Source organism: Rutidosis leptorrhynchoides, chromosome 11 (assembly GCF_046630445.1).
Source record: "Rutidosis leptorrhynchoides isolate AG116_Rl617_1_P2 chromosome 11, CSIRO_AGI_Rlap_v1, whole genome shotgun sequence".
Lineage (NCBI taxonomy): Eukaryota > Viridiplantae > Streptophyta > Magnoliopsida > Asterales > Asteraceae > Rutidosis > Rutidosis leptorrhynchoides.
The window spans coordinates 363,284,975-363,296,382 of NC_092343.1; the positions used below are offsets into that span (position 1 = coordinate 363,284,975).

At 33.5% G+C, this 11,408-nt stretch overlaps 2 protein-coding genes across 2 annotated transcripts; one reads left to right on the plus strand and one right to left on the minus strand.

Moving 5' to 3' along the window:
* Positions 1–559: 559 nt before the first annotated feature.
* Positions 560–1,129, minus strand: LOC139877731 (dirigent protein 21-like). Its single transcript, XM_071865155.1, has one exon. The coding sequence runs from the start codon at positions 1,127–1,129 to the stop codon at positions 560–562; it is 570 nt and encodes a 189-aa protein (XP_071721256.1).
* A 4,092-nt stretch (positions 1,130–5,221) lies between these two features.
* On the plus strand, positions 5,222–6,159 carry LOC139876433 (zinc finger BED domain-containing protein RICESLEEPER 2-like). Its single transcript, XM_071863742.1, has 3 exons — positions 5,222–5,690; positions 5,773–5,976; positions 6,062–6,159. The coding sequence occupies exons 1-3, from the start codon at positions 5,246–5,248 to the stop codon at positions 6,118–6,120; spliced, it is 708 nt and encodes a 235-aa protein (XP_071719843.1). The 5' UTR covers positions 5,222–5,245; the 3' UTR covers positions 6,121–6,159.
* The last annotated feature ends 5,249 nt before the right edge of the window (positions 6,160–11,408 follow it).

An 11,408-nucleotide genomic window follows, 5' to 3' on the forward strand; every position in this document is an offset into this window, starting at 1 on the left:
TTCAGCCTAATGAAACGACCAAATTTTGTTGGTCTTTTTGTATATTTTAGTATATAAATATAAATATAAATATAAATATAAATATAAATATAAATTAATATAATACAATATAATATAATATAATATAATATAATACTCCCTCCGTCTCATTTCAATAGTCCACAGACAAAAAACACGCAGTTTTAGGAAATTCCACTAACTTCATTTCTCCACCAATTAAATATCTTCTCTCTCCAGATCCACCAATGAAATATATTCTTTCCTTTCTATTTATGGAAGTGGACTATCAGAATGGGACAGCCCAAAATAGAATACTGCCCTATTAGAATGAGACGGATGTAGTATAATATAGAAAAGAAATAATTTAACAAATTATTTTTGGTGGCCACGACTACATAATCTTATTATTATAGTTTATAATAACTTATTAAATGAAATGAAGAACAAAATAGACAAGCGCATAATCTTTTTCCTTTATTAGAAACGACACAACAAAACACACTTCAAACCGAAAACACGCTTCAAAACCATGTATTGTCGTTAGCATCCATTACGCTAATCAATAATGCAGGACATAAACATCGTACTCAACGACGGCTTCTTCATTGGTTGCATTGAAAAAATGTGTTTTTGTTACTGCATAACCACGAGCAAAACGAAAAAGCCCACTTCCGCCTACGACTGGCATCTCTCTAACTGGTGCAGAAATCGAATTTCCTCCTAGTATACTCAAGGTGCTACCGTTATACTTCCCTTCAGTAAAAACATAACTCAAAGACATCACAAGCCGAAACTCACTCAAACTAGATAATGCATACATCCCTTGAGCTCGTCCCACAATCTTGGATGTTAGATTAGGCCCAATGGTCAATGGGTCATCGACCACGTAAATAGGACCGAATAACGCATCGGAGGTGTTGGTTGTAGGGGGTTTAGCCACATTAACGACGGTGGGGTGGTCACCGGCTGCGATGTCGTGAAAGTAGAAATGGAGGTGGGTTAGTTTTTCTCTTTTGAAACCGGTGGATTTTGTGGTCAAGTTTTCTGAAAATTGATTAGATTGTGTTTGGAGGAGAAATGATAAAAGGAAAAGGGTAAAAATAGTATATTTAGGGAGAAATTGGGCCATGTTGGGATGTAGAGATAACGAGAATTGTGTAATGTTATTTGTGTGATTGTGTGTATCATTGTTCCCTCTTATATACACAAGAAGTGTGAGGAATACATATTAAAAAAATAGAGACCGGCCAATTACTATTATTTTATTTGTCACATTACCTTTGCCCAATCAGCTATAGTAAATGCCGGTATGAACAGTAGACTAGGCATCTTGGTCATTTCACACCCTGAATATATATGATCGTTCTCCACCACCTAATTTCATTATGGCCCTAATATGCTAGTTCAAGAGAATGCATGGACATGATGCATACATATGTAATCTTTGCCTTCATAACTGCAGATACATTATATGAGTACAAAATGGTTTCCACATTATTGGCTATAGTAAATGCCGGTACGAACAGTAGATTAGGCATCTTGGTCATTTCACACCCTGAATATATATGATCGTTCTCCACCACCTAATTTCATTATGGCCCTAATATGCTAGTTCAAGAGAATGCATGGACATGATGCATACATATGTAATCTTTGCCTTCATAACTGCAGATACATTATATGAGTACAAAATGGTTTCCACATTATTTCTGATGAGTAATCGAAAGTTATCAGTTTTGCCTACTGATTTTCGATGAATATTCCTAGAAAATTCGTTGTCATTTAACGTATACTTATAAATGCACTACAAATCAATTGCTCACAATTTTTTTTCAAGTTTAATGCAAAATATGAAAATAATGATCACCACTTGTGATATTGGTTTAAAGGATTCATATTATTTAAATTGTTAATGTTAATATTATACAATATACTCATTGTCATATGGGTATTTGTCATTTGGTGTATCGGGTAGCAATTAAATTTGTAATTATACGTATCATGGCTTGGAGTCAATGTTTTTTTTGTGTGACAAATATATATATATATATATATATATATATATATATATATATATATATATATATATATATATATATATATATATATATATATATATATATATATATATATATATAGGGGCATGATCAATGGGGAAGTAACCAATCGGGGGGAAACGGGGGGAAGCAAATTTTTTTTTTTTTCGTTTTTTTGAAAGAAAAAAAATTTCCGGCATCAAGATCACACGAAAATATGAACATTTAGAAGAGACACTTCGTGATGAATGTTATTATTTATGCGGGAAAACGATCGACAAAAATAACATTCAAGATAATATTGTTCGTGAAGAATATGAACGTTTTTTTTCTTCATGTTTTGTGAAGTAAAATTTAGCCCGATTTAGAGTTTAGGGTTTAGGGTTTGGTGTTTTGGGTTTATGGAATAAACCCAAAACACCAAACCCTAAACCCTAAACCCTAAACTCTAAACCGTTCGTGTTAAAAACTGAATCTAAATCCTAAATCTAAACCCTAAATCTAAACCCTAAACCCTAAATTTCTAAACCCTAATATCTAAACCCTATAAACCCTAATATCTAAACCCTAATATCTAAACCCCAATAGCTAAAACCTCAAAATACGCTCGAAAAACACGATAATTATTATATATTACTTCTTCGAGCGTTTTCCCGCCAAAATAAAAATATTTATCACAAAGTGTCTCTACTAAATGTTCATATTTTCATCTAATCTATAATGTTCGTGAACAAAGTTTTTTCAAAAAACGAAAAAAAAAATTTTGCTTCCCCCGGTTCCCCCGAATGGTTACTTCCCTCTTGATCCTACCACTATATATATATATATATATATATATATATATATATATATATATATATATATATATATATATATATATATATATATATATATATATATATATATATAGGGATGAGCAGAAGTACCAATTTCCCAATCCCGTTTTACCGGACCGAATGGTAAACGGGACCGGTTCAGGTTCCAGTTTTTTTGGCTTTTCGGTATCGGTACAAAAGATGCGGTACCGGTACGGTACCGGGAAATTCCCGAATTAGTACCGATTTCATTACCCATATTTTAATAGGCCGCAAGTTTCATGGAATATGAAAAGGCCGGTTGTTTACTTGATACACAGAGTCACACGGTATAATCAAAAAAAAAAAAAAACCATCGCCACTTTTCAAAAACCCTAATCATCAATCATCATGGACTCTCCTCCTTCATCACTTCCATCATCATCAATCCCTTCCATGAACACACCTTATCAAGTAAGTTATTTAATTTTTAAAAAAAATTGTATCAGATTGTTTCAGATTTTATAACAGATTTTAAAAAAAATGTATCCGTATCGTATTTGTATGTATAACAGATCGTATTTGTATGTATAATAGATTGTATTTGTATGTATATCAGTATCGTATATAATATCTTGTATCACTATGTATCAGTATATAATATCTTGTATATCAGTATGTAATTATCTTGTAATTATCTTGTATATCAGTATGTAATTATCTTGTAAATCATCACGTAATTATCTTGTATCACTATGTATCAGTATATATCGCATGTAATTATGTATCACATGTAGCCACTATGTATATCACTATGTATATCAGTATGTATCACTAATTATACTTGTATAACTTGTATCAGTATATCTTATCAGATTGTATAACTTGTATGACTTGTATCAGATTGTATAACTTGTATGACTTGTATATATAATCTCTTACTGATAATGCTTATTTTTTTTTAGGGTGATGAGACGTTTGTGGATGAAACCAATCATGTGGACATTAACGAATATTCGAATGATGACGTTGTGCAAACTCAATTAACATGCTCAAAAAGAAAACGTGCAAAAGGAGATAATCCAACTGAAGATACTCAACCTACAAAAAAAGGAAGAGAGCGGGCTGAATGTTGGAATTCTTTTTCAATAGAGTACGTTACAGAAAGTGATGGCCGTTTATTAAAGTACTGTAAGTGCAAACATTGTGGTAAAATGATCAAAGCGGATACTACAACGAACGGTACATCCGGACTTAATAAACATTCTTCTAGATGCAAAAAACACCCTCAATTCATTGCTAAACAAAAGCAACGATAATTATCATTTCAACCAAGTGGTAAAGTTGGTGCTTGGAAACACGATGATAATGAGATTAAAAAGGCTTTGCTTGACTATTTTATTTGTGCTGAATTACCATTCAAGCTAGTTGAACATTGGGCATTTCGTAGGTTGATGTATGTTACCAACGAAAATATTAAGCTTCCATCACGCCATAAACTATCTAAGGATATTGCCCAATATTACTTAGATGAAAGACTTAAATTGCATGCTTTCTTGAGTAACCCGAATAATACCGTTCACTTGACAACTGATACTTGGACATCATCTTGTCAACGTGAGAACTACATGGTAGTAACCGGTCATTTTATAGACGAAAATTGGGTAATGCATAAGAGAATTATTAACTTCAAACCCATTGTTAGTCATAAGGGTGATGCCATTGGTAGTGAATTGATTGAGTGTATTCGAGGTTGGGATATAAAGAATGTAATGACTATGACCCTTGATAATGCATCGAGCAATGACAAGGCCATAACATATGTTTTGTCTAAGTTGAAGAATAAATATGAAGATGGTAAACATGCTCACATTAGGTGTATGGCACATATTATTAACCTAATAGTGAAAGAGGGCTTAGATGAAGCAAACTTGCATATTCAGTGTATTCAAAAAGCAGTTAAGTACATCAGGCAATCATCTCAACGGATAAAAAAGTTTAAAGAATGCATGAAAGACGAAACAATTGATTCAAAGAAGTTTCTATGTGGAGATTTTCCAACTAGGTGGAATTCCACCTATGAACTTTTGAAAAGGGCCGTGGATTTGAAAGATATATTTACAAAATATGAAGGTGTATTATAAAAGTTTTGAGCGTGATTTAGATAAGGTTCCCGGTGATGTTGACTTTGATGTTGCAAAGAAATTCGTTAAGTTTCTAGAAAAATTCAAGGAATCGACGGTAGCGGTTTCAGCATCTACAAAACCTCTTGCTCATACTTTTTTTAGTGTACTATTAGATATTGATGGTCACTTACGTGAGTGGTCGGCCGATCTTGATTTTTGTTTGATGGTTAACCCGATGAGATTAAAATTTGAAAAGTATTGGGGCAAGTTAGATAAACTAAATGACTTCATGTACTTTGCTGTACTATTGGATCCAACGATGAAAAAAGTATTTATGAAACATTGTTTTAGAATCGTCGTTATGAATAGCATGAACATGGATAATACATTGTCAAAAGTTGAAGTTGAGAAGAAGGTCGGTGAAATGATGGTTGATGTTGAAACAAGGATGGAAGGTTTGTTTAGAACTTATGTACAAAAGTTTGAAAAAAGTAGTCATAATTCGGGAACTCAAGAATCACAAACTCAAGAGAATGTTGTTACGGGTCAAGGGATTAATAGCTTCCTTTCCAAGTGGAGAAGCGTTGAAGAAAATAGTAGTTCATTTGAGGTTGAAACGGAATTATCAAGGTACCTAAATGAGCCAAAGTTGAATTGGTTTCCCACTTTTGACATACTAAAGTGGTGGAAGCAAAACGAGGAGCGTTTTCCAATTGTAGCACGGATGGCTCGAGGTAAATTACTTACTTTTTTTATTGTATTTGAATTATAATTTGTTACATTATTATGACTTTTTTGATCATTTAAAATTGTTAGATATATTGGCGATACAAATATCTAGTGTGGCATCGGAGTCGGCATTTAGTGTGGGTGGTCGTGTACTTGACCCGTATAGAACAAGGTTATCGCCCCAAATAGTTGAAGCTTTGATTTGCACCCAAGATTGGGTAAACAAATCAACTAAGCCTATATTTGAAGATGAAGTAATTGATCTATTAAATGACGACGACATTGCTATTGGTAATCTTATTTGTAAAAAGTTTATGTATACGTTAGTGTCCTACAAAATGAGCAATTAACTAAATTTGTGTATTCAATTATATAGAGATGGAAGAGGCGATCAAAGAACAAAACAAAAAAGGAAAAGAGAAAGTGTCCTCGTAAGGTTAGAAGGATTTGGTGCTATTTTTGCTGTTTTGGTGCTGTTTTGATGCGTAAAAAGCTGTTTTGGTGTTGTTTTTGCTGTCTTGGTGCTGATTTGGTGCTGTTTTTGCTGTCTTGGTGCTGTTTTGGTGCTGTTTAGGTGCCGTTTTTGCTGATTTGGTGCTGTTTGGAAGCTTAAAAGGCTATTTTTTGCTATTTTTTGATGCTGAATTGCTGTTAAATTGTTGCTGTTTGCTGTTTTTGTTGTTAAAATGTTGCTGAATTTAGTTAAAATGTTGCTGTTTTTGCTGAATTTTGTTTAAATGTTGCTGTTTTTGCTGTTTTAATGATCCTCTTGATGCTGTTTTTTATGAATTATGTTGTTTGAAGTCCATATTTTTTGCAGTAAAAATTCGGTACTAACAGGTAAAATACCGAAAATTACCGGTACCGAACCGGTACCGGTATTGGAAAAACGGTACGGTATCGGTATTCGAAATTGGGTAAATTCGGTACCGGTACTTTTCGGTTCCGGTACGGTTCGGTACCGGTTCCGTACCGTGCTCATCCCTATATATATATATATATATATATATATATATATATATATATATATATATATATATATATATATATATATATATATATATATATATATAGTGGTAGGATCAAGAGGGAAGTAACCAATCGGGGGGAAGCAAATTTTATTTTTTTTTTCATTTTTTGAAAAAACTTTGTTCACGAACATTATAGATGGGATGAAAATATGAACATTTAGTAGAGACACTTTGCAATAAATGCTATTATTTTGGCGGAAAAACGCTCGAAGAAGTAATATATAACAATTATCGTGTTTTTCGAACGTATGTTGAGGTTTTAGCTATTGGGGTTTAGATATTTCGGTTTAGATATTAGGGTTTATAGGGTTTAGATATTAGGGTTTAGAAATTTAGGGTTTAGGGATTAGATTTAGGGTTTAAATTTAGGATTTAGATTGAGTTTTTAACACGAACGGTTTAGAGTTTAGAGTTTAGGGTTTAGGGTTTGGTGTTTTGGGTTTATGGAATAAACCCAAAACACCAAACCCTAAACCCTAAACCATAAACTCTAAATCGGGCTAAATTTTACTTCACAAAACATGAAGAAAAAAAACGTTCATATTCTTCACGAACAATATTATCTTGAATGTTATTTTTGTCGATCGTTTTCCCGCCTAAATAATAACATTCATCACGAAGTGTCTCTTCTAATGTTCATATTTTTGTGTGATCTTGATGCCGGAAAAAAAATTCCAAAAAACGAAAAAAAAATTGCTTCCCCCCGCTTCCCCCGATTGGTTACTTCCCCATTGATCCAGCCCATATATATATATATATATATATATATATATATATATATATATATATATATATATATATATATATATATATATATATATATATATATATATATATATATATATATATATATATATATATATATATATCAAATGATCTGGTGGTTACACATTAAACAGATCTTATCGATCACTTAAAAAGTACTTAATTAGAATGGATCAAAAATTTATTGATGCTCGTACTACACATCATAGAGTATTGATGAGAGGTATTGTATCTTTACACTACAAAATTACTTTAGATACATATTTTGCTTTTAAGAAATAAAATAGTATAGCATGCTAGATTGCTAGCTCACTTAAGGATGACAATAGATGTTCCGTTCATGAATATCGATTCAATCGGATCCATTTATAATGAGTATAGATAATGTAAAAGAGCGAATAATATATATGAATATGATTATGGATAATCTAAATATTTTGTGGGTCGAATATGAATGACAATTTATTATCTATGGATATGTTCATTATCACCCGAAACGCATATATTATATATATATATATATATATATATATATATATATATATATATATACACACACACACACGTACTAAAATATATGCCTTTACATCTACATATTGATATACATATATAATGTGTGTAAATTGTGTGCTTGTAATGCATAGCTTTATCTCAACTTTTAAAAGTATATTAGTAAGTTAAAACCCGATAAAGGTGGTATAGTAATTACTAAGTTAAAGATTCTCCCAAAAGGTGGAGAAGCTTTAAATAGTTGTTATTTATCTTTATTAGATCTCTTAAGAAAGAAATAGAATTATTAATTTATATTATATTGTTATTTAATTTTTAGAATATTATCTATTAGAAAGTGACAATTATAATGTATATTTGATCAAGATTCTTTATGAGATATCTGTTAATTTCAAATCTCTAAATGAATATATAGATGTAACACCCCGTTTTCCCCGTATATGATTTATAGGTAAATTGGGTATGTACGAATAGTGTAAGAAAGGTTCGGGGCGTTTTCTAGTATTAAAGCTTTGGGTGCGAGAAGTTATGACAGGTCACGCCTTGGGTCGCGGCGCGACACAGAAGGCCGCGGTGCTGCATTACTCTAGAATCAGCATCAGAAAGCTTGTAAACAAGGTCACCAGTTCGAGGCAATCATCGCGGCGCGAAGAATTAGGCCGCGGCGCGGCAATACGGGCAGACTGGCACCGATTTTGTGTAATTTTAAATGAGGAGCAAGGGCATTTTAGTCTTTTCATGTTTGAGCCAGATTTGGGGTTTTAACCTCATCCACTCATTCATTTTCTTATTTTCTTTTATCTTTTCTTTTCATTTTCTCTCAAGAAAACTCAAACACCCAAGTGATTCAAGTGGGATTTGGGAAAGGAAGAAGCTGGTTTTGATGTTTGGCGTAGTTGACTAGGTTGTTCTCCTCGTTCTTGGCTACACGGTGATACTAGTGGTAAGCTCTAACTCTGAATTTCATTTTCATGTTCATCATTCAAATTTGGGGCTTTTGATTGTATGATTCATAGATGGAACCCATTTATTAGTTGTTAATTGAAGATTAACACCAAGATTCGGGTTTATAAGTGTTAAAGGCGGGTTTTGGGTTGGTTAATGATTTAACCATGTTTAAAACTTGTAAATGGTGTACAATCACTACCATTAGTGATTATTGGTGTTTTGGAGACTTTTAGGGTTTTCGTGGTTGACTAATTTTGACTAGAGTCAAAATTAGGGTTTGTTGAGGATTATGACCCGAATGTCGATTCAATGAGGTTTGTAAACTTAAAATGGATTAAGTTGAAGTATAAAACCGAGTTAAACATGTTTTGGTGTCAAAACTTGTAAATGGTGAGATTTTGACCTTATGGGTCAAAATTAGGGTTTATGGGCGATTTTGAGAACGATAAGTGTAAAACACTTGTGTTCGGATTTAATTGGCATACTAGGACCATTATCACTTGTGTTAGTGATTATTGGTTAGTTTGGGCGCGGTTTGTCCTTGGAAGTGCATTTGGGTCGAATTTGCACTAAGTGTCGAATTGGGTTGGTTTGTAAATCCAATCTAAGTGTGTTGTTGAATTTGTGATAATGGAATAGGTACTTTCCATTGGCGTGTTGCGGATTATTCGGTTGCATTCATCAAGGCGACAAGGTGAGTGTTAATATCCTATATGCATATGTATGTGTAGGATGGGTGCGGGTCGGGTGAAGTGGTTCTCGGTTATAGAGCTCACTTCACATATAGGTGGATTGATGGACTTGTGTATAGGTCCAATTGGCACGGTTGTGCGTTTTGGTTAACCACCTTTGACGAGGTGTACACCTTGTGTGTACGTTATCACATGGGCGTGTGATGTGAATTATATAACCCCAATGGCGAAGGGTTAATATTGTGAGTGGAATAATTATACGTATGTGTATATGGCGTATTTATTTATGAATGTTATGGTATGAACCATCGAGCCGGTAGTACCATAATGTGTGTGTGTGATAGGATGTGAACCACGAGCCGGTAGCATCGAGTGTGAACCACGTGCCGGTAGCACTATAAAATAATTGATGTGAACCACGTGCCGGTAGCATCGAGTCTGAACCACGAGCCGGTTGCACTATAAAAGAGTATGACTCAAATGCGTATGGTGTGAACCACGAGCCGGTAGCACCATAGCGTTATGGTTAACCTTGGGTGTTTTACGCGTTGTTATATATACATATATATATATATATATATATATATATATATATATATATATATATATATATATATATATATATATATATATATATATATATATATATATATATATATATATATATATATGTATACGTATAATGTTGTATTGACGTGATGTAGCTAACCTTCTGGTTGTAGCTTATTGGCATTGTTCACAACGTTGTTTGCGAACTTACTATATTGTTGGTGTTTTTAGCTTGTGCTTAGTGAACGTACGGTATGCTAGGTTTAGCTTGCCTTATACCTTGATGCTTCGGTATGCGCTATTTGATTATTATTGTGGCGTGTCCATTTTATACATATATATGTATGTAGTATATTTTCACTCACTAAGCGTTAGCTTACCCTCTCGTTGTTGATATTTTTATAGGTTCGCGCATTGGCGGCTCGGGTAAGCATGGGGATTAGAGATCTTGGCTAGGTTGCTTAGAAGATCTTTCTTTTGTATTCCATTAGGATTTGGGTAGCGTAGTCCCAAATCACCATGCTCGGTTTTGGTTGGAAACTAAACTAGTCGGGTCGTGTATGTCCGTTTGGACAATTAATTAATGTATTAAATGTTTTAAGGTTTATTAAACCTTATATTGTATTAAAGATGTTTATGGGAACACAATTGGGACCTAAAGTATTATTTAACGCGTATTAAAAGGAAAAAATTTTATGGGCCGGTTTTAATACGGGTTGGGACGTTACAAGTGGTATCAGAGCATGGTCTAAGGGATTTAGGTGACTTGAGATAGGTGCCTAGACTTAGACTTTTGTGTGTGCTTATTGTTGCGGGACTTGTAGGTGAACGGGTCAGAATGGGTTATAGTTAGTGCCTTGTTTATAGGTTGACTAACGTTTATATTAGTAATGCGGATATTATTAATATATTATTTGTGTTGTGATGATAATTCTCGCGTGTGTTATATCGCGTAGAATTTTGGTTGTGTTTGTTTATAACATCGAGCGAGACGGTTGTTGTACTAACAAGTCGATACGGCGTGTGTGCGTAATAAGGACTTGCAAACCTTATTACGGGTGCAAATCGTGTCTAACAAGTGATGTATGACGAGTGTTGAGCAAGATGGGGCGGTGTTGTGCGTATGTTTTTATACGTTCGTGGACTAATCGTTTTGCATTCTTTAGAATGACGACGCGAAACGAGATCGAGACGAATGACGAGGAGTTTAACTCTAGAGTTACGGCCG